This window comes from Struthio camelus, chromosome 1 (assembly GCF_040807025.1).
Source record: "Struthio camelus isolate bStrCam1 chromosome 1, bStrCam1.hap1, whole genome shotgun sequence".
NCBI lineage: Eukaryota > Metazoa > Chordata > Aves > Struthioniformes > Struthionidae > Struthio > Struthio camelus.
Window position 1 is genome coordinate 79,245,158 of NC_090942.1, and position 20,965 is coordinate 79,266,122.

At 39.2% G+C, this 20,965-nt stretch overlaps 1 protein-coding gene across 7 annotated transcripts in view; it reads right to left on the reverse strand.

Annotated features, from left to right (window-relative positions):
• The window catches only part of PHF21B (PHD finger protein 21B), a 167,371-nt gene that overhangs the window by 27,510 nt on the left and 118,896 nt on the right, over positions 1-20,965 (reverse strand). For 6 of the 7 annotated variants that reach the window (XM_068951384.1, XM_068951376.1, XM_068951413.1 and 3 more), the window contains 3 exons: positions 18,596-18,688; positions 3,573-3,923; positions 1,687-1,809 (listed from right to left, as the gene is read on the reverse strand). In XM_068951384.1, coding sequence (XP_068807485.1) covers positions 1,687-1,809; positions 3,573-3,923; positions 18,596-18,688 — 567 coding nt within the window. The remainder of the gene's footprint in view (positions 1-1,686; positions 1,810-3,572; positions 3,924-18,595; positions 18,689-20,965) is intronic. The other variant, XM_068951434.1, reaches the window with a different exon arrangement.

Consider the following 20,965-nt stretch of genomic DNA (forward strand, 5'->3'; position numbering starts at 1 on the left):
CTAACTGGGAAAGTGGGTGAAGCGGGACTGGAGATACCTCACTACTGCCTTGCTAGCTGGCCACTGCATGGTCAGAGCCCCCAGGCTTTCCAGAAGAGATGTGGTCTGTGGTTCATGAACAGATAGGTAGCTATTGCATATGCTCCGAAAACTGAGTAAGGTGTAAATTTGCATGCTGGGCCCTGAGGAAGAATGTTGCAAGGTTGCCTCTGCAAGCTTTCTGGCTGGTAAGGCATTTAGAGGGAGAGGAATGGTGTGCACAGAAATAGCAGGTACTGCAGAGGCATTTTGGCACTTATGCCACTGGCTTCAGCTGCAAAATTATGGGTATATCAGTGGGTGCGAGCAAGAAAGTTCTTCTTCCTCCTTTCCTGAGTTTCTTGATTAATGTAGTCTGGGGGCTCAGGGGCATTTTCCTTAGTGAGCTGTCTGGGGCAAGGGTCAGACAAGATGACTCCAATCTATCCACCTCCTTCTCTTCAAGCATGGAAGAGCCTTGAATATAGAACGTCAAAAAAAATTTTTTAAGCAGGACCTACTAGCCCTTCTGCATCTACGGTGCCTACACAATGAAAGAATATTTCAGAAATACCTCCGTAAACAAAACAAGCTCCTATGACTATATTATTAAGTGGCAATGAAGATTCATGCAAGGGTCAGATTTTAAACTTAGAGGAGATTTCATTCACTTGGTTTTGCAGAGCCTTTGCATAAAGCTGTGATATTCTAGGCTAAAAGCCACAGCATTTATTATTCAATACTGTTTTAGTTATATGAATCTCTTGAACGGTAAAAAGAATGAGCCCTCCACATTCTCCAAGTAATGCTAAAAATTTATATTGTAATAGTCCTGTTAAACCTACAGCTCCAAGGATGCTTTCTTGCTACAAATTTATTAGAATAGCAAGTTTAAGATTTCACAGGATTTGAACATTTCCATATTTGAAATAGATTCAGTCTGTATAACTTCTCAAACTGCCTCTAAAGTACTCATAATCTAATTTGAATACATCTAGTCAAAACCCCAAATGCCTGTTAAAGATAGGCTCCATTTCAACATGGTTTCCTGATTCATTTTTAGTTTACATAGCAAATGTATTTCATAAAAGAGATTTAATCTTATAACCTACTTCCCACTTCCTTACTCAATTTAAAGGATTTTAATGTATTTCAGCCTAGAAAGAATCTGTATACATACTGAAAGACATCTACACAGCAAATGCAAGAATCTATGTTGTTACATACAGTCTCAAAATTGCAAGATTCACTACAAAGGAGAAGAAAATGTGAACACTCAGCTTGCAAAAAAAATGTTAATTCAACCTCATACACAGCCTGTAAAGCCAATGTTATATATTTGATAGCATAAAAGAAAATATATTAAGCTTGTATACATCTTTCATCAGAAATGCAGCTGCACCCATGCAAGGTGCCTGGATCACCGTAAGACCTACAATTCTTACATTTTGGAAATTGCAAGGTTTGAACGATGCAACCCGCATCTGTCAGTGCACCTCACTGGGGGAGAAATAACCCCACATGCATGGGCTGATTAGATAGAGGTGAACAACTGGCAGAACCGCATGCACAAACGCAGTAATTATGTATTCACCCAGAAGAATGTTTAGAAATGGCTCCTGTAACTAAGCCATACTGTAGCTCATTTATGAAGAAAAAAAAAATCACCTCTGGATTTTCCTCCTTTTTCTTTTTGGTAGCAGGGGGTCCCTGAGCTGACTCTTCAGGAGGTTTCTTTGTCTCCACTTTACCTTCCGTCTGGGTTTGAACTTGAGGCTGAATAATGATAACCTAAAAGACAATGTACAAATAAAAGAACAGAATTCAGTTTATGAACCTGGATTTTTCCATCTGAAATCTTTGATTCTTCATTGAAGGGTCACTTGATACCTATACAGGCAACAAATGCAAGTCAAAAGCCAGAAGTGTGAAAAAAAGGATACCTAAGTTAGGTTTCTAAATCTGTATTTACATTTCTAAAGATTCATTTTTATAGATACATCATAAACCTACTGAAACCAAAGGGAGCCACTTGAACAGCCTCTCTGAAAATTAAGGCACTTTCTATTTAGAGGGCTTCTAAAGTTGAGTCAGCAGCATAGTTTTAGCATCCATGTTGTCAGTGATTTTAAGTTTCCTTCTCTGACTTTTTTACAAATACATGTAGGAGAGAGAGAACTACTATACATTCAAAACCACAGTCTCATCTCAGTCACACCAGTATTATTTCAGAGCATGTCCATGTTGATGGGAAGAAAGATACTCCTCAGAAATACTGATAAAACCAAGATCAGAGTTCAATCCTCACCATTTATGCATTATGAGCTATTTACAGGGGATGTCCAGTTTTGCATAAACAAAATAAAATACACGTTTTATATTAAAATTCACTCTGGCTTAGAGCCTTACCTAAAGGAATTACTATACAGACCTACTATACATACATGTCTGTTAGTATATCCAGCTCTGCTAGTTTTCTTTGAATTACCACCTGTTACAGATAACATTATCTCAAAATCTATTAAATTAAAATGAATGAATGAAAATTTCTGATCACAGAACTGTATGTGTGACTTTACATCCATAACCAAAGCTTGCTAGGGACTATAGAAGACCTTCTAAAGCACAACCTCTTGATGAAGGTTATTAGATTTGAACACAAGGGTTTTTCCATTGCTAACTATTAATCAATGTTATTTAACCATTGTATATTTTGTATCAATGTAGTCACTTAAAAAGATTCAAGAGCATAAAAATGGATTTGTTTTTTAACTAGTAATCAGTTAAGTACAAGAAAAATAAATCATGTTGGAAAAACATGCAAGAGAAACCTACTTTAATTAACCTCAAAAGCCATCCTACATCCGCTATTCTTTTTAGCACTGTATTAGACCCTGTACTGCAAACAAGATCCAAAATAGTAGGATCCTGGTAGCAAATTACAGTGACTGTCAGCTGGGCACATTGGCAGTCTACCGAATGTGTGTCTAGTGTGAGAACGGTGAAGTTCTTGTATTTCAAAGCTAAAAAGCTGTACAAAGAGAAAACAAGTAATTCATAGCTTGATTTTTTCCTACTGATTCATCTGCTGATCAGTTCTGAACCCTTGAGCTCTCCTTTCATTTGGCCTTCCCCTGGAAATGTAGAAGAGAATGCCTGATTATGTGATATACTCCCCCAGGATCAGTCGATATAACTAATATCGCTGTATAATTGAAGAGGGAGTCCATAGGAAATTTGAGCCTTCACAGAATTCAGGGATTTCATTAGTGAGGACTGGTTTAAGGAAAGTGAAGATCATATGGTTCCATTAATGTCAGATGACACAATGATGCATTTTGTTCCCATTAAAAAATGCATGCACACAGATAAACGTCTAGTAGCATTCATGTGTCCCCTTAAGAATTTTCTTATTGCTTTCTGATTATTTGCTTCCAAAGGAACCACTGACACCACTCAATACAGGGCTGCCCACTCCCAGGGGAATATTCTGCTTACATCTGCGATGTAATTCCTGCATTTAATACAAAAATGCAGTGAAAAGCAGAACCTACCTTGCTGTCGGCACTAATGAGGAGTGGTTGCACTTTAATGCTATCGTTGACCACCGAGACAGTAGAGCTGGTGTTGATAGGAGTTGCATTGTTGGGGGAGGTGGATATGATGGCGTAAGCCACACCTGCACTGCTCAGTGGAGATGAAATAGATGCAGACTCAGTGACACTTTGTGACTGGCTGTTAGGCGTCTGTACATGGCTGACGGTATTATTGGCAGTCGGGAGGGCAGGGCTGGGGTTTTTGATGCTGACTACTGTTGCCTTTTGGAAAGTAGGAGGCTGTTTGGAAGGTTGGTCTCTGCACGGGGAAATAGGGAGGCTGTCTGGAATCAGGGTCTTTGGCCTAACCTACAAATAGAGATTTAGACATTATTAGACATAATCTAACATTGTAATGAATAAACAGTGTAAACATGCACTCTCCTAGTAGAGCCTCTAATTGCATTAACCACGTAACAGGAGTGTCTAGAGAAACATAATATAGCAGCTCCAAGTAGAAAGACATTCATTTACTTGTAGATGAATTTCCAGCACTCCTCAGTTGAATCATTTTTAGTCCTTAAGTCATGGCAATGCTGATCAAGAAGGAAGAAATAAGTCAATTCCTCACTTTTATTAGCATGCTTGCATACAAATGCTACTCAAGTCACATTCGGCTCTCAGCAGGGATGCTTAAGCCAAAGTCTTTTCAAAGAATGGAAACCCCAGACGTAATCATTTCCTGTTCTGAAGGACACAACATTCTTGCTATGAATTAAGGAGTAGGAACTGAATCATTAAGGGAATTGTGGGAAAGCATCTACAGGAACAGTAAGCGTATGTATATGATTTAAAATGTGGAGCAATGAACAAAGATCCTTACGTTTTTTAGGAGGTACCATTTCTAATGGGGAGAACATTAAACGACTCTAATGCTCACAAAAAGGAAAGAAAAAAAAAAAAAAGTCCACAACCGTTGAAGTTAGTATTTTGCTGCTGTAAGTAAAGAGCTAATTTGCAGCTGAGGGTGAATGCAAAAGGAACTCCCATGGATGGAGGGGGAAACTGCCAACACTTTTGACAGCCGTAGCTCCTGCTCTACCCAGAGCCATGAATGATAGCTGAAGACAATTGTTTTCAGCTAATGTGATGTGTTTCCAGCGGGGTAATTAACGTCACCCTGTCAACATGGTTCTGACTTAACAATATGTTAAGCACAGTTTCAGAAGTAAAAATAAATAATTTAAACTGCTTCACATGAAGTTAACTTTACTCCTAGCTCATTCATTAGTATGACCACATAAAACAGTCAGTTCCCTCTGTGCTTATTTTATCCTGTCACTTCTCACACCTTCCATACTGTGAAACGAAATGACAAGTTATAACAGACAGGCATTGGAAACAGCTGTCTGTGTCACTACACTTTAGTTTACAACAACCATTCCAAATACGCTGACTTCAATTTTGAGCCTAAGTAAGCAATTTAATGAAAAGGCAGGGATTTACTGATGTACAGAGAATCGTCTCTCAAGGCTGGCCATCATCCTTTGTCTCATCAAGAAGGAGGCATGCCCATTTGTCCCTGCAGAGAGAATATTAAGCGTGGCAACATATGTATTGTAAACTCTTTGTTATTTTGATAACTCAAGTTGCCAATAGGATCCTATGACCTTCACATATGCATTAGAAGCACAATCTTGCCCAGGAACGTATAAACTGTAGGCGGAAAGTGAAAGGGAAAATGGAGTCAAAGAAGAGCAAAGAGAAAGGTTTGCCCCAGCTACTGCAGCAGATTAGTGACAGAGCCAGGCGCCCGCTGGGCTCTGATCACAACGAAGGTTAACACGGAAAGGCCTTGTAGTCCCAGGTGAAAGGATGCAAAACCGTGCTAAACTAGGACATAGATCTTCAAAATGTGCTGATAGCAACTGGAATTTTCTTTCCTCTTATTGTCTACCTAATGAATCACATCTCGCATACTTTATGTAATGATTATTTGATTTATTCAGTTAAGATAGCAGACAAATACTCTGGCCAAGATGTTTAAGGCAGGAGTCTATAATTAGCATCATATCTATAATTAGGCAACCATCTTATTTTCAATAGTAGCACAGATAGAGTTAGTCTAAAACCATCTTGGCCCAGGCATTTTGCAAACAAAGCCTTATAACAAAAGCAACAGCTCAGTGTGATAGCAAACAAAGCAGGGATACAGAGAGTTAAAGCAACTTGTTCATATCTGTTGCAGAATCAGTTATGCAAACCACTATTGTAATACCAACCTTTATGTTTTCATCATAATATCCTTTCCCATCCTATGTTATATTTTATATAAGTCTCTCATATGTAAGCCTGTAACTAGCTGCTCATGCGGTACAACAGAAACACATTTGCAGAAATACTACCATTAATCAGAAAAGAAAGTTTAAAGTTTCAGAGGCTTGGCAAAACACAGAAGCAAGAACAGTTAAAATGTACTCTTATGGCTTAGAACTTAAACTTAATTCTTTAGTTGTCTGGCCAACATCTAAATTTTACTATCTCTCCTTAACACAAAATAAATTATTTGTAGATTAATATAACATCTCTTATCAATGGAAATACTGTAAACACAAACAGATAAACTCATATACACAGAGAAAGAGAGAGAGAATAAGAGAGAAAGAGAGAGAGAGAATAAGGAGCAGTTCAGATTCAAGAGTCAATACAAGTGTCACTGAAATCTTTAAAAAAAAACTGGCAAAAAATCAGCTCTGTAAGTTTCTTTCCAGTCAAAAAACTGTCATGTAATCCATAGGAACTACTATATGTGTCATTCTTAAAGACATTTCTACATTTAATCCAAAGTAATTAAAACTCAATGCCTAAATATATTTTAGCTATATAGTCATCTTTCCTACACTATTACATATATATTGATGTCTGGTGTAATACTTCAATGAATTCTCTATATAATTATACATATATATGCTCTCTATATAATTATGTACATTCTGCATGTTGTACATCTTACACAGACAGTTAAATGGACTTATTTTTTCCAAAGTAATGTATTCTCTATAAAGCACCGTATATTGCACTATTTGATATGGCTTATCAAACTGTTACACAGCCAGAACATACGCTGGGCATTTTCTGCCACCTTGTGATAAAATGGAGGTATAGCGGTTTTCATAGCTCTAAGCTCTGCAAATTTCCTGACAAGTTCATGTAATGCTGAGGGAGCATATTTATATATTTGCATTTATAGAAGAATAGGGCTGACAAAAAAAAAATTAGGTGGTGCTAGCACGAGTTACAGTTAAAATAAGTTAAAATTAAAATAATGTCTATTTCAATGCTCTTTAGGCATGAATCTGAAAAAAAAAAAAAGCATAAAGACTCCTTTCCCTTTGCAGTGCTCCAACACATATGAAGCTTTCTCTCTTGAACCTAAACACTCAGTTTAAGCACTTAATAAACAGGTAAGTGAAAGACCTTTAATAGAGTTTCACATTATAAACCAAACTGCTACAGTAATCTGTGAGAATAAACAGTGTCAATTAGGAAGAAATACGAAGAAAAGAGCTGGCATAAATTCCTTTTCTTCGCTGCAAAACTGTAGCCTCAGTTTTGAGGTGGAAGGGAGAATGGTGGCACCAGTGGACATCTGAAGGTGACAACTACCGAAGAGCAACTGGAGAAAAACAAGGGCTGGGCATGGACCGCGTATTGCATACACAGCATCAAAAAGACCTTTCCTAGGGAAAGTAGCATGGACTAGATAGCACCAGTCGCCATTAGAAGAGCCACAACAAACAAAAAGTGCAGAAGTTTAGAAAAGCAGAAGGAAGGAGAAAGAATAACAGCAGCATGTACATTACAAAGAGAAAGCTGCAGCTGCTTGAGAGCACTGCAAATAACAACTCTCTGTAGCTCAACCTTCCTCTCCCCAAATATCTTTCATTTAATTTGTGACAGCTGTCAAAACAGAATGTGATACTACCAGGGCTATAAGTGTGGGAGAAGAGATAGCTTCTTCTTGAATATAATGAGTTCACAAACCCATGTTGTTCTTGAATTTGCTCAATACCCACAATAACAGAAACATTTGATTTTTAGGTGGCAATATTCAGACACCTGTGGTACTTTTCAAATAGCCTGCAGGTGAGCACACTGTTCAAGAAGATATTTCCAGACTTGAGAATTCACTAGGTGACTGTCTGCTGTTCAGACAGGGAAATAACAGGGAGCCTGATCCTGTGAGATTTGCAGAGTGCTCTTTTGTTCAGCGACCTCCAATTTCACATATTTTAAAGAGTCTGAGATCAGAAGGGAATCAGCTCCTGTGACTAATATGATTTCGGGTATATCCCGTATCATTAAGCTCCATCCAGATGTCCTTATATGAAGCCCAAAGGCTTCCATTATACTGAAACATCATTCCAGCTCTCAAGAGCACAGATTGTTGAACACCACAGAGGTGAACAAACTGTTGAGCGGCAGAGGTGGGAGAGCCTGAGAAGTATCATCATTGACAAAGGTTTCTGTGATCCTGGGCAATCTGTTTCCAGAGCTACATCCCACCACATGAGCTACACCCATGCTGAAGTAAAGAAAAAGAAGGTTTAAAAATAACAAAAACAAAAACTTTACCATCTCAAGATCCAACACAAGCAACTTTGGGGGGAAAACAAGAAGGGAAGGAAAGCACAAAATCCCTTCCATTTCTATGGGCAATCAGACATAGTCCTAAAGGATAGGATTTAATTAGAATAGCTATCTTAGTGCAGATCTGCAGGTGCTATGAGAATTGTTAAGGGCAATTCTGGTAAAGAGAAATTCTAGTGTTGTCATTATGGCCCTCTGAAGAGGAGAAGTTAATAACTGTACTCCAGTTACAAAACCAAAAGGGATCATCATGATCCTCCAGCTCACAAACTGGCCACAGAATTTCTCCCAGAAACTGAAGACTGCTTTGAAAAGAAAATGCTAAAGATTTCTCAAGGATGAATTAATTCATCATCAGTCCCAATAAACTGTTTTAATACCTTACTAGCCTCATGACTGTCCTTTTCCTGCAAGGTTGAATTTGCCTAACTTCAGCTTCCAGTCCTTGGATCTTGTTAAAGCTTTGTCAGCAACACTGAAAAGCCCTCCCCCTCCCCAATATCAGATATCAGCTGGATGGTGCTCAGCATCAATCAGCCCTTCATACTGGCAGGGCCGATCTGTATTAGAGTAAATTTTTCAGCTCAACGCAATATCACATTGCCTTTGAGAGAAAGACCATTATTCACACTTTATTTTCACTTCACCCTTGTACTCAGAGCTTAAAAACAAAAACTCAGAATGGATTTGGCACAACTCATATGTCACAGAGGCAAAGTGCTGGGAGCAGCAGACAGAGCTTTCATTCTTGAAAAGCTTTAGAGGATCACACAGAAAACATTAGCAATGGCTGATAAAGTGAGTGCAATATGGGGTAATTATATCCTTCACCAGAATGAACAGATGCACATTGACTTCAGTAAAGCTGTGTCTATTTATGTCAGCTGAGCATTGACTCTCACTCTCTCTCTCTCTCTCCTTTTTTATCAGTAAAAATTAGGCAAAAGAAAAGGTTCTTCACAAGTTTACAACAATGACGCACCCTAATCCAGGTTGCCCAAAAACCCTGACTACTAGTGTTGCCAGCATACTTGATTTTTGGTTCCTCTTCTGATAAGCTTCCATCATCTTCAGCTTGGTCTGAGATCACAGTCAAAATAAACAGTTTATTTTCCTGACACATAGGAAAGATTTTAAAACACATGTGACTATTGATCCACATACACTTCCCTTCCTTGCCTTTGATGGGGCTACACAAAGTTACTCTGTGTGTATCATGAGACAGCCCACACAAGCTGACTCAGTTTATCGAATCCTGTACATCTCTCCTTAGCATCTACCAGTGTCCCTGATATATTAGATGGGGAAACCACAGAAGAACGGCATGAAACACAGGGCAAACAGCAAGCAAGTTCTCTGGCCCGCACGTCCAATCCTTGCCAGTTTGGTCAGTGAGAACGAGGGAAGAAATCTTAATCTAACTGAAACCAATAGTAAATTTCAATAGACTACAGTATGGCCAGAACTGCAGCCAGCAGCCTGAAATGAACCCGAGTGTCTCATTTTACATGCCATGCAAAGTACAAACCCAAGAATCACTCTGTGATATTTTCACATATATTCCAATTATGTGAAGTTGATTGAACATTTTCCCCTGGACTATACACCTATTATATTTTGGTATTTCAATTTGTTAGTCACGGATAGCCTTCTTTAGTGAAAAGGTGACACACAGATAATATAACCCCTGTGCAATTTTAAAGAAGATAGTGCTATTTCATTTAATTTTCTCCTCCAGGAGTCCCTTCAGCCTTGCTAGATACTATAGAAAGGGGAGTTTTGCTGAGAGAGATGTTCGTGTTGGAATTTGCCAGCTCTGCTTTTTGTTGTTGTTGGTATAATGCAGTCAGGTGGGAGTTCTTTATTAAAAATGTTAACAGTTTTTCGAACACAAAACTGTATATTCACAGGAACTTGACCAATTTTTGCTAATGAAACATAAATTTTCTCCCCACTTGAACGACCTGCATTTTCTGGTTTGGCATTGCCGCCACTGACGTGATGATTCATTAAGTGGCTCTTTTCCTTTTACAAAGGGGAAAACCACCATTAAACCAGTAAACTAAAACCAATATTATTCCAAATAATAACAAATCGGAGTTGAAGTTGACAAGGATTCCTGCTTTTTTTCTTCCTACATAATGATTCTGTCCTTGAATATGCAGCTGTCTATGTGCCTCTGAGAACAGAATTTGATCCTTATTGTTTAGAGTTACAATAGAAATATAAAAGCCTGACTGTGGTTATACACACCAGTCAATAACTTACTTCTGTTCCTACTTTTTTCAGTATTACAAGTCAGCTTGCTTCTCTCTCAGATACTCATCTATGATGAACTTACTTGAATTTAAAGTGTCCATGAAGACTTTAGGCACAAAAGCATGAACATCTATCTGCTTTCTTTCTATCTTTACACTTTTACAGGTGAGCTCTGGACCACTCTATGCAGCTGTGTGTTCACTGGGCCCAGCCTCTGGGGTCTGGATATGACTGCCTTGTACTGGCTACCACTCCAAGAGATTTCCTGATTTAGACAACAATAATGGCACATTATAATCATTTGACCAACCTCGATTCATTTACTAGCCAAAATCAAAAAAGTTAAAAGACAAAATAACTCTCCTTGGGTTAAAGGAGCTGATGCTGTATGAACCATCACTAGTCTTAGCTACAGTGTTACGAGTATTCAAAATGACAAAAATCACTTTTGTTTGCCAACAGCCTGAGCTAGGTCAAAACATACAAAAAGCTGAGATATCAAGAGATGAAAATTAACATTTTAGAGACAGGAAGTAATGCAGTGAATTCCTCCAAACCTCTGCTGAGGTACCACAGACTGAGGAAACTTTTCTATCAGTCTGCTGTTCAGCTAGAAGCTGACCGCAAGCCTATGCAACTGACACTAAGGCTCAGAGACCCAGCACAGTCCAGATCCAGGCCAGACATGGATCTAAAGCCACATTATTTGCATGGATGCAAATGCTATCAGTAGAAAGAAGGGGATATTTCTTCTCATCTTCCTGGTACTCTGCAAAGCATCATTCAACATGGAGAAACACAAGATAAAACATTTAACCTGGGGCACAGGCACAACGTCAGGTGTTAAAAGGGCTCGAATCTTTACTGTGGGTTGTATGGATAATTTAGACCCCTCACTCGCAGATTCTTGAGGAGATCTGTCTTTCTAGGTCCTTTTCAAAATGCACATGATAGTGATTAGGCACGAGTGCCACATGCATCAGTAATAACCAGTTTTACTTCTCTTTCATGATACATCCTTGACTATTCCACATCACTCCAATGGGTCAGTTCTCAAATGAAAAAAAGATAACTGGCACTGAAACTCAGAAAGGCAGATGTGGCAGAGGGAGGTATTCTGAAAAATCTGCACCTGGGTGCAGCTCCCTTGGATACATCACACACATTCCTCTTTGTCCATACAGTAGAGGACTGGATTTCTTATCAATGCCAACCTCTGGCACAGCACCATCCACAAGTAACAGTTCTTAACATTCCATCTTATTCATACCTTCTTCCACCTTGGCTGCATGACAGCAGTGCAAAATATCTAGCATGGAGTACTCTGGATGCTCCAACAAAACCATGATGCTCCTGTGCCTCTCAGCAACCCAGGCTGCCTACCAAATCTATCCACTAGCAAGTAACTCAGATTCCCAAAGACTTTCAAATAAAGTGCCATGTCTTCATATCAGTCTTCAAAGCTCTCCCTGTGAAGTCCATCTCCATGATGAAAGGCCAACGTGGTGCACGGAGTCTCTACAATAAGGCTGACGATCAAATAAGACAATCAAATACCTTCTTCTCCTAAAGTTAAGGACACATACCTCATCACTTCCTACAATAAACATTTTCTATGTTTTGCTTCTCTGAAAGAAACATATAGTGGCATGTAATTAATAGCAACATGCCTATTAAAAATAAGCAAACTGATTAAAAAAACCCCTAACTAGAACTCTCAGTTGCACATGCTTCTTCCCATGGGGAAAGCATGAGAGAAGAAATAGCTTACAACAGATGTTTATCTTATTGCTTAATATGTTACTGGAAGGTGCTCCAAATATGGTGACAAGAACAGTATAAAAGCTTATATAGAATAAAATTGATTAACAACTGTATTTATTAAGGGCTACATTTTCAGCCAGGCCTCTGCAAACCTTTATTCTGAAAAAGCAATTTGTTTCTCTGTTTTCTGCATGCATACAGTCAATGAATATTAAATACTGTTGCAAAATCCTTAGCTTGGTTATATACCATGCTGATTAAGTTACCTTGAATTAGATTACCTCTCTCCTCCTCCACCAGTATTCCAACACATCCCCCTGGAAGTGCAGAGGTTATGTACCAGAAAGGTGCATGACATCCCTTAGGGGATTGTAGTCCTTTTCTCCTCTGATGTTGTAATAATGACTTTACTCGATTCAATTATTCCATACTCAAACAAACAATAAAGCAGTCTTGTCTCTCCATTGCACAATTGGTTTAACTTTTTATATAAACATGCATATCTACTAGCTGCTTCTTCAGTTTCAATAAAAGCTGTCTTGCATTTAATAATATCTTTTCCATTAGAATATCTTCTAATGTCTATGCACAGTCTTCACACATTACACTTAAAAAGATTGATTTTTTTCAGGCTTACAATGCAAACAGAGAGAGGCTTTGCCACAGACCAATCTGTTAAAACATTTCTCGTATAGTACACAGTGGCATCACACAACTTGCGTTCTGACTTTAGATGTCATTTTCCTTTCAAGAAATCTTCCAGGAGTGCTATCAGTGGGGAGGCTGGAACAGTGGCTGGTTTTGGTACACATGTAAACTGAGGCACCAGCCACCAGTGGAACTGTGTTAATCAAAATGACAGCAAGAAATTTTATAAATGCGAACATGTGGTTTAAGTTTTGGGAACATCAAGAGACCACAATCTCTGGCTCGGCTCACACCATGCCCAGTGATAAATAAACATGCAGTTACAAAACAGTCCCTGTCCCAAAGCAGGCTATAGTTCAGGATTCATTTCACATCCTACTGAATTATACACATGAAAATCACCACAGAAGTTAAAAATAAGCAGCATTTGACAGAAGAACTGACTAGAGTCTATGGAGAAACATGCACATTTTAGTTAAAGCATTTATGTGTACCTGTTTCTTTCCACCACTAATCTGCATGATAGTTCCATCATAGGCTTCTGCTAGGCAACTCTCTGCTCTATTCTAATCAGGAATGTCATGAGCAAAGCAATTCCTAGCCCTGCCTTCAACCAAGACTAGAAAAATAGGTCAGGGAAATAGCATTATAATCTGATTTAACTGCTATTCAAATCATCACAGTCTCTCCGTTAATTTGAGCAGAAATTGGATTGGGCCCAAATTACCGACAATAAAACGGCAGGTTTATTTTAATATCTTCACTGTTCCATTTAAAATGTCTGTTGGAGGAACAGAAACTAAGATTTTTTTCACATGTTTTCAGGTAGCAACAGTGCAACTTTAATCTTTATGTAAACTAGCGTAAAATAAGCAGACTGTCTGCACTGCAGCAAGAACTTAGAACTCCAATCTGACATAAGGTGCTCCCCCACATTTGATGGGCGCTATAAAGCAGAGGAACAGCTCAAGAGTAAGTGTGTATCATGCAAGCACTTGAATAAAGGACCTCTAGGATTTATTTTTCAGAGTGGAGAGTGAGAAGACGACGACTACCTGGAACTAAAATCCTAAACATCACAGCCCATAGCAGAACTTTTACTTAATAGATGAAAACAGAAATAACTTCGTATTCTGGAAAAAATAAAAAAATTAAAAAGTTCTGCCAAAAAGGCTTGTTTTGGCGATAATGAATGCTTAAGGAAATATTGTTTGTATTGTGCAATGAACCTGTAATTAACGTTTGTTTGCTCTCCATTTAATAGCAGTTCTGCGCTAAGTGATGGAATTTTGCTGCCATTTGTGAACGTGCAGACTTTGAATCTTCATTCCCCATATGGAAGAGCTCCCAGGGGGTTATATCATAAGCACTTTCAGATGAACAAAACAAACGACAAGTATCTGTACAAGTGTAGAAAATGAGAAAGCTGCATGTATTATTTCACATAAATATTGCAAGTGCCTCAGTTTACTTGTGTGGTATTTTCCTGCTTGGCTGCATAGAGAGAAATCAAAAAAGCCTGTCCAGGTGAGGAGAAGTGAAAGCATGAAAACAGTAAAGCTCTTTCAGATGTGATGAGGAACCCTTAAATGCAGGAGTTCCCTGCTCCTCTTCAATCAGCCTGGCAAGGTTTCTTCTTCTCATGCCTACACTGGAAATTAAAGGGGAGGCTGAAATCCCATAGACATGGGACTGGCCAAAAGGAGAAAGAACAGGTAGCAATCAGTGTGCTGCCAAGAATGCAGAGACGTTGACCTGGATCAATCCCACCTATCTACATGCACCAGAAACAGGAGTGCAATCTTCTCTAGCTAAAAGAGAAGGTACTTCCAGAGGGTGACTCAGAGACAACCAGGCTCCTAACACAACAGGGATCCAGGAAGAGATCCATCCAGGCCTTTATCTATCCTATAGACAAGCAGCAGGCAGCAGCATGTGTAGATATGATTAAGGAGGCTTCAGTACTATGTTATCATAGGTGACTACCAGGGCACCTGCTGCTGCACTAGCACAAATTTCACCCAAAACTAGCTGCTTGAGTAAGCAGGCAGGCATGCTGGTGGGCATTACTGCAGCTTTTGCTGCTATGGTTTCATTACTATCAGTGCTCTATTCTATCAAAGGTTCACTTAGCAGATAAGGAGATAAGGGGAAGGTACAGTAGCTTGCAGAACAAGGTTCAGCTATAGCTAACATGCATGAATATGGACCTTGTATAGCTTTAATCCTTTGTATGATATGCTATGTACTTTTTGATAGGGGAGTAATGAATAATGACTTGTTTTGAAATAGCTGTCCTTTTAATTTGCTGCTACACACGCAACCAGAATAAAGATTTTAGCACAGACCAAACTCAGTTGGGCCCTGCTTGCTAATACGTTTGGGAGACAGTGGCAAAGCTGCCTCTTAGAAAGTCAGTCCTAGAACAGCAGAATTGTACCACCTTATTCAGAGCTAGGTACAGGAGGCCATGCCTGTTACCCAGGAGAGAAAAAAAGAGGTTAGTACTCAGCCTCCTCTGTAACCAGGACAGATGCACAGCAGCTGAGAGGACACGGACTATGACAGGGCTCACTCCTGCATGTTTTCCAGCTCCTTCTGGAAGATATTAAAATTCTCTTAATTTCCAAATAGAGTGAAAAAATCACTTTGAATTTGGCATTTTTTCAGACATATGAGGCAAAGGCAGAAGATGTGTTATTTCCCATAATACCTTTGTACTGCCTCCTGACACTTTTACACTCCCATCTTAAGTTTCCAATTTTCCTGGACCACAGATTCCTATCAATCCTCAAACTTTGCCAGAGATAACTATACACTCACTTACAAAGAGCTTTCTCAGTGATTTGATATTGCAGCTGCATTACACTGACCTCACAGATCACCTTGGCATCTAGCTATATCTGGGGAATGTCAGTTTTACGTGACTGAGTTATGGCCATATCAAATATATTTTGAAGGCATTTGACTATTTAATTAGAAGCCAAATTTTCCACCGGTAAATGAAAATTTGATCTCTCTTAAAACATCAAGAAGAGAATTTTGAGGGTTGGGGGGAGTGGTTTCTCCAGTAGGAAACCATATGATGATGATACTAAACTGGGGGGAGTGGCTAACACACCAGAAGACTGCGCTGCCGTTCAGAGGGACTTGGACAGGCTGGAGAGTTGGGCGGAGAGGAACCTCATGAAGTTCAGCAAAGGCAAGTGCAAGGTCCTGCACCTGGGGAGGAATAATCCCATGCACCAGTACAGGCTGGGGGTTGACCTGCTGGAAAGCAGCTCTGTAGAGAAGGACCTGGGGGTCCTGGTGGACAACAAGTTAAGCATGAGCCAACAATAAGCCCTTGTGGCCAAGAAAGCCAACGGTATCCTGGGCTGCATTAGGCAGAGTGTTGCCAGCAGGTCGAGGGAGGTGATCCTCCCCCTCTCCTCAGCCCTGGGGAGAGGCCACACCTGGAGTACTGTGTCCAGTTCTGGGCTCCCCAGTACAAGAGAGACATGGCACTCCTGGAGAGAGTCCAGCGGAGGGCTACCAAGATGATGAGGGGACTGGAGCATCTCTCCTATGAAGAAAGGCTGTGAGAGCTGGGCCTGTTCAGCCTGGAGAGGAGAAGACTGAGAGGCGATCTCATCAATGTGTACAAGTATCTGAAGGGAGGGTGTCGAGAGGATGGGGCCAGTCTCTTCTCCGTGGTGCCCAGTGACAGGACGAGAGGCAATGGGCAGAAACTGAACCACAGGAAGTTCCATCTAAACCTGAGGAAAAACTTCTCGACTATGAGGGTGACTGAGCACTGGAACAGGTTGCCGAGAGAGGTTGTGGAGTCTCCTTCCCTGGAGATATTCAAAACCCGTCTGGATGTGATCCTAGGAAATGTGCTCTAGCAGGAAATGTGCTGGAGCAGGGGGGTTGGACTAGATGATCTCCAGAGGTCCCTTCCAGCCTTAACCATTCTGTGATTCTGTGATTCTGTAATATGGAAATTTTAAATGTCACTGTAAACGTAGAGAGGAAGAGGAACATGCAGACTGTGATGAACTGGAGAGAGGGACACAGTCTGTAAATGGAGCAGACAGTTCCTGAAGGAGGTGCTTCTGGCTTGTGAGAAGTCAAAAAACACTCAGAAGACGAGCAGTAGCTCTGATAATGTGGTCTTACGTAAAGCTACCTACTTCATTTTTAGTTTTGACAGTAATCAGTCTGCTATGTGGTTATTTCCCATGCTATCTATATGAAATACAAAATTTAGTGAAATACAGCTCAGGACTGCTGAGGAAGGGTTGTTATTTCATTAGTATTAAATATCATTACACAAAGAGGCCTGAAATTGAAAGCTTTGCTAGGAAGCACGTGAAACAAAATGGAATATAAATAAAAACATTGCCATGAACTAAACAGAAAGACAGAAGGACCTGTACTTTTCAAAAAGTTCAGGAAATCAGCATCTTCCACTTCTTTCAATTCTTCAGAATTGAATCTAACACTGAATGAAAATTTTTCTACTCAAGTATAGAACATTGATGCCTCTCTAAGTGCAGCATTTGCAATGCCATCATCATTGCTGAAACAATTAAAGTCCCTCTTACAGGTCTTTCAGCTGTTCTTGAACCTCATCTGTTTTCAGGAACAATCTGTTCCTCTTTGATACCTCAGAATGGCAAAAATGAATGTGACATGCCATAAGAACAACTGAAAAGCAAAGTCTTGAACTTGATAAGAAAACTGTAACCTTCTTCTATGTTCAGAACTTCACTTTCAACAAAAAGAACAATTTAAAGAGAGAATTTAAGAACTCTATCTTGGAAATATACCTTTCTTCAGGCAGGTTTAGCTCATATATCTGCTTCTAGATTCTGCCACTAAAGAAATATTAGGAAAAATTTAAAGGAAACATAGGAAAAGCCAATATTGACTTTAATGCTAGAAAATCGTTCACATATAAGAAAGATTTCTAACAGTCACACAGGAAGAAATACATTCACACTTGATAATCATGAGTCTAAGTCTGAAAAGAAAACTATAGAATACTAAAACCCACAACAAAAAATGTGTTGAAAATGATATTCAAAAATTTTGGGAAAGGGATAGAAATGGGGTACAAAGTATATTGGTAGGAAACCCTTGCCTGATGTTCAGAAAAAAACCAAAACAACCTCCCCAAAAGCTCAAAAAATAAAAAGGTTTTAAGAAAATCTGTGAGTGTAAATCTCCTCACACTTTCACTCCTACCCAGCCAATCTTGCATCAGTCTGGCATCATTTCAGATTACTTCAATCAGTTGGCCCAAAACTTTATACTGGGATAGATGGGGAAAAAGCAAGTAAGCTGGTAAGAGAACATTTAAGTCTAAATCTTGACCACAAAGACTGATACTTGCACCTCTTCTTTAATTACAGAACTGCAGAATCACAACAGTGATTTGTGATGCATCTTATAAAAAGCATATATTCAGCCTTCATTTTCTTCTATCGCAACTAACCCACAGGATTTTCTTATGGCTTTTCATTGTGCTGGATTTTTCTTTTTTTCCATAGATTTTTCATAACTCTGCTGTTCAACTCTCACTGAAGGTGGACTGCAGGTAATAAAGAGCATCAAATAATTTAGGCTTTATTCAGCCAAATAAGTGTGCTGAACTACACCGGCCTGGGCATCAGACAGGAACAGAGCAGAATACACATAAAATGACAAAACGAATTTTGAAATTGTATTTGTACCTGAGGTAGCACTGCTGGTCCTTGTCCTGCCAACCTCTGCAAGGAGCTGACCTGAGGAACTTTAATGGGCACTGCAGTGATAGTTCCCAAAGTCTGTTGGAAGAAAACAGTTGAACACAGTTTGAAACGCTTGCAAAGCTTCCCCGGACATCCTCTGCCCTAACCAGCAATTCCCTTTCAGCTATTTGTTTGCCTCTTCCCCTGACTCATAACAAAAGGGGATAATACCTCAGTCCATTTGAAGCTCTCTCTCTCCCATTTTGAAAGAAATCTTCCTTCTCATTAACCTTCCCTTCAAAGCACCATTAAAGTCTATTGTCTCCTCAGAGCATTTTTTGAGTCTGAGTGCAAAGGATATTTCTCATCATTGAGTTTTTTTGGCACACAGGGAAAATACAAGTGTGCTGCTATGGCTGAAAGCTGTGTAGGCACTAGCTTGTTTTCAGAAGAGATCTGAAGAAAGGTATAACATGTAAAACTTCAAAACGTGCTCTGGTAAAATGATGCATTTCATGGTAGCCAGGGTCATAAGGAGTGTTCACTGTGTCTTAGTGAATAGTAAATACTGAATTATTAAAACTGAAAGCTACTTATCAATCTACTATAGCACACCGTAACATAACATTCAGCTAAGATGGCATCCATACAGTCCAACAGAGCAACTACTATGATTCATGTTTATTTTCTCTACTCACCCTTCTTAGTTGTGTAACAATTTTATTTGAATCTTATCTAAGAGACCTGACTTAGCTCCTTCTATAAGCAAATACAGTGTTGTAGACTACATAAATTTTACTTTGTGGATAGTGAAGTGATACTTTTAACCCAGTATTATCTTTATGCCTTGTCAATTAAGTTGGATACAAAGAGAGTGGTGAGCAAAACATGGTTCTGTGATACAGAATCAAGTATGCATGAGTTTTTTCCTCCCTAAAAATATCTAGATAGTGCCAATCCTTTGCTCACTTTTCATGTATCTATAGTGATAAAGATAACTATATATCTATGCAAATGAGTTCTATTGTAGATGGTCGGAAGGGCACATCTTTTTACAAGCGTCATCCATAGACACTCTGATAGTACTAGATTGGAGATGTTGTAAATAACTTGTACTTATTTTCTGCACTAAAAGGGACAGATAATTTACACAGGTAAGATTGGGTCCTAAATCTGAAGAACATTCCTAAATTTTCCCCTTTGCTCTCTTTCATGCATGCACCCTCCCACATAGAACTCCTATTTTGGTTAACTGGCCAGTACTCTTAAAACAGGTTTTGTAACTTTTATCTAACCCTTCTTAATTGCTGCTGGGAAGACATAGCAATATAAGCAAGTGGATGACTGTCATTGTAACAGCAAGAGACCCTTAGTCTCTGGCCATCAAAACTTATCAGGTTGATAGAAATGTCTAATAAGGAAAGAAAAACAGGTTCAATTGGATTTCTCTACGTCCATCTCCCCTCAAAACAAAGATATCTGATCACAGCCTGTAAAGATAAAGTACGTTACTACTACCCCAACTGGGAAATGAAATAAAGAGGAAAATAAATATAATGTAATCAGAGTTCAAACAAGGAGAAATTGTTTCAGGTTCATGTTGATACGTTCTTCTCAGACTGCAACAACAGAGTGGTAAAACAATCTACTTCATTTTAACTAGAGTGTTTGATAAGAATATTATGCATTTTTATGAAGAATATCTCCAATAATCTTGTCCTAAACAGTTTATATTTTCAGTTCTACCACTTCTCTTGGAGATGTTTGGGTTTGTGATGCTATGTATTCAGAAAAAATCAAAATGTGCATAAGAGTTGGCTGAGTTAACCAAATAGGAGACTTGTACAGTTATAAACATGCAGATAATTTTTCCTGAATACTCATGAATTATCAGTACCCTGGATTATCCATGGAAAACACACTCCATTCAAATACTATCTTGAGCAGCAGAAGAACAAAAGTAGCATTGAGGCAAGGACAAGCAAGTTACACCTTCCTGCCTAAGTGAAAGTCTTGGCAGCAGAACGGGGAAGAGAAGAGAGTGTTTCCACTGCAGTTATCCCCCCAGGGGTGAAACATGGGATAAAAAGAATCGGGAATGATCCTATAAACTATCCAAATGAATGACTTCTTTGCTTCTCTACCACATCACTGTCTCAGACTTTGGGAAGGAGGATATGATGAATTCCTGCAGGGTCTGGAGAGAAGGAAAACTTGTGCTGCTATCTTCTACTATTGTGACTCATTAAACCCATCACAGCTTCCCATTTTATACTGGCATGAAGTAAAATTATATCAGTCCAGTTATTTTGGTTTTAAGGTGAACACCAAAATGAATTTTCAAACCCACACTAGAAAAGCTGAAAATTTGTG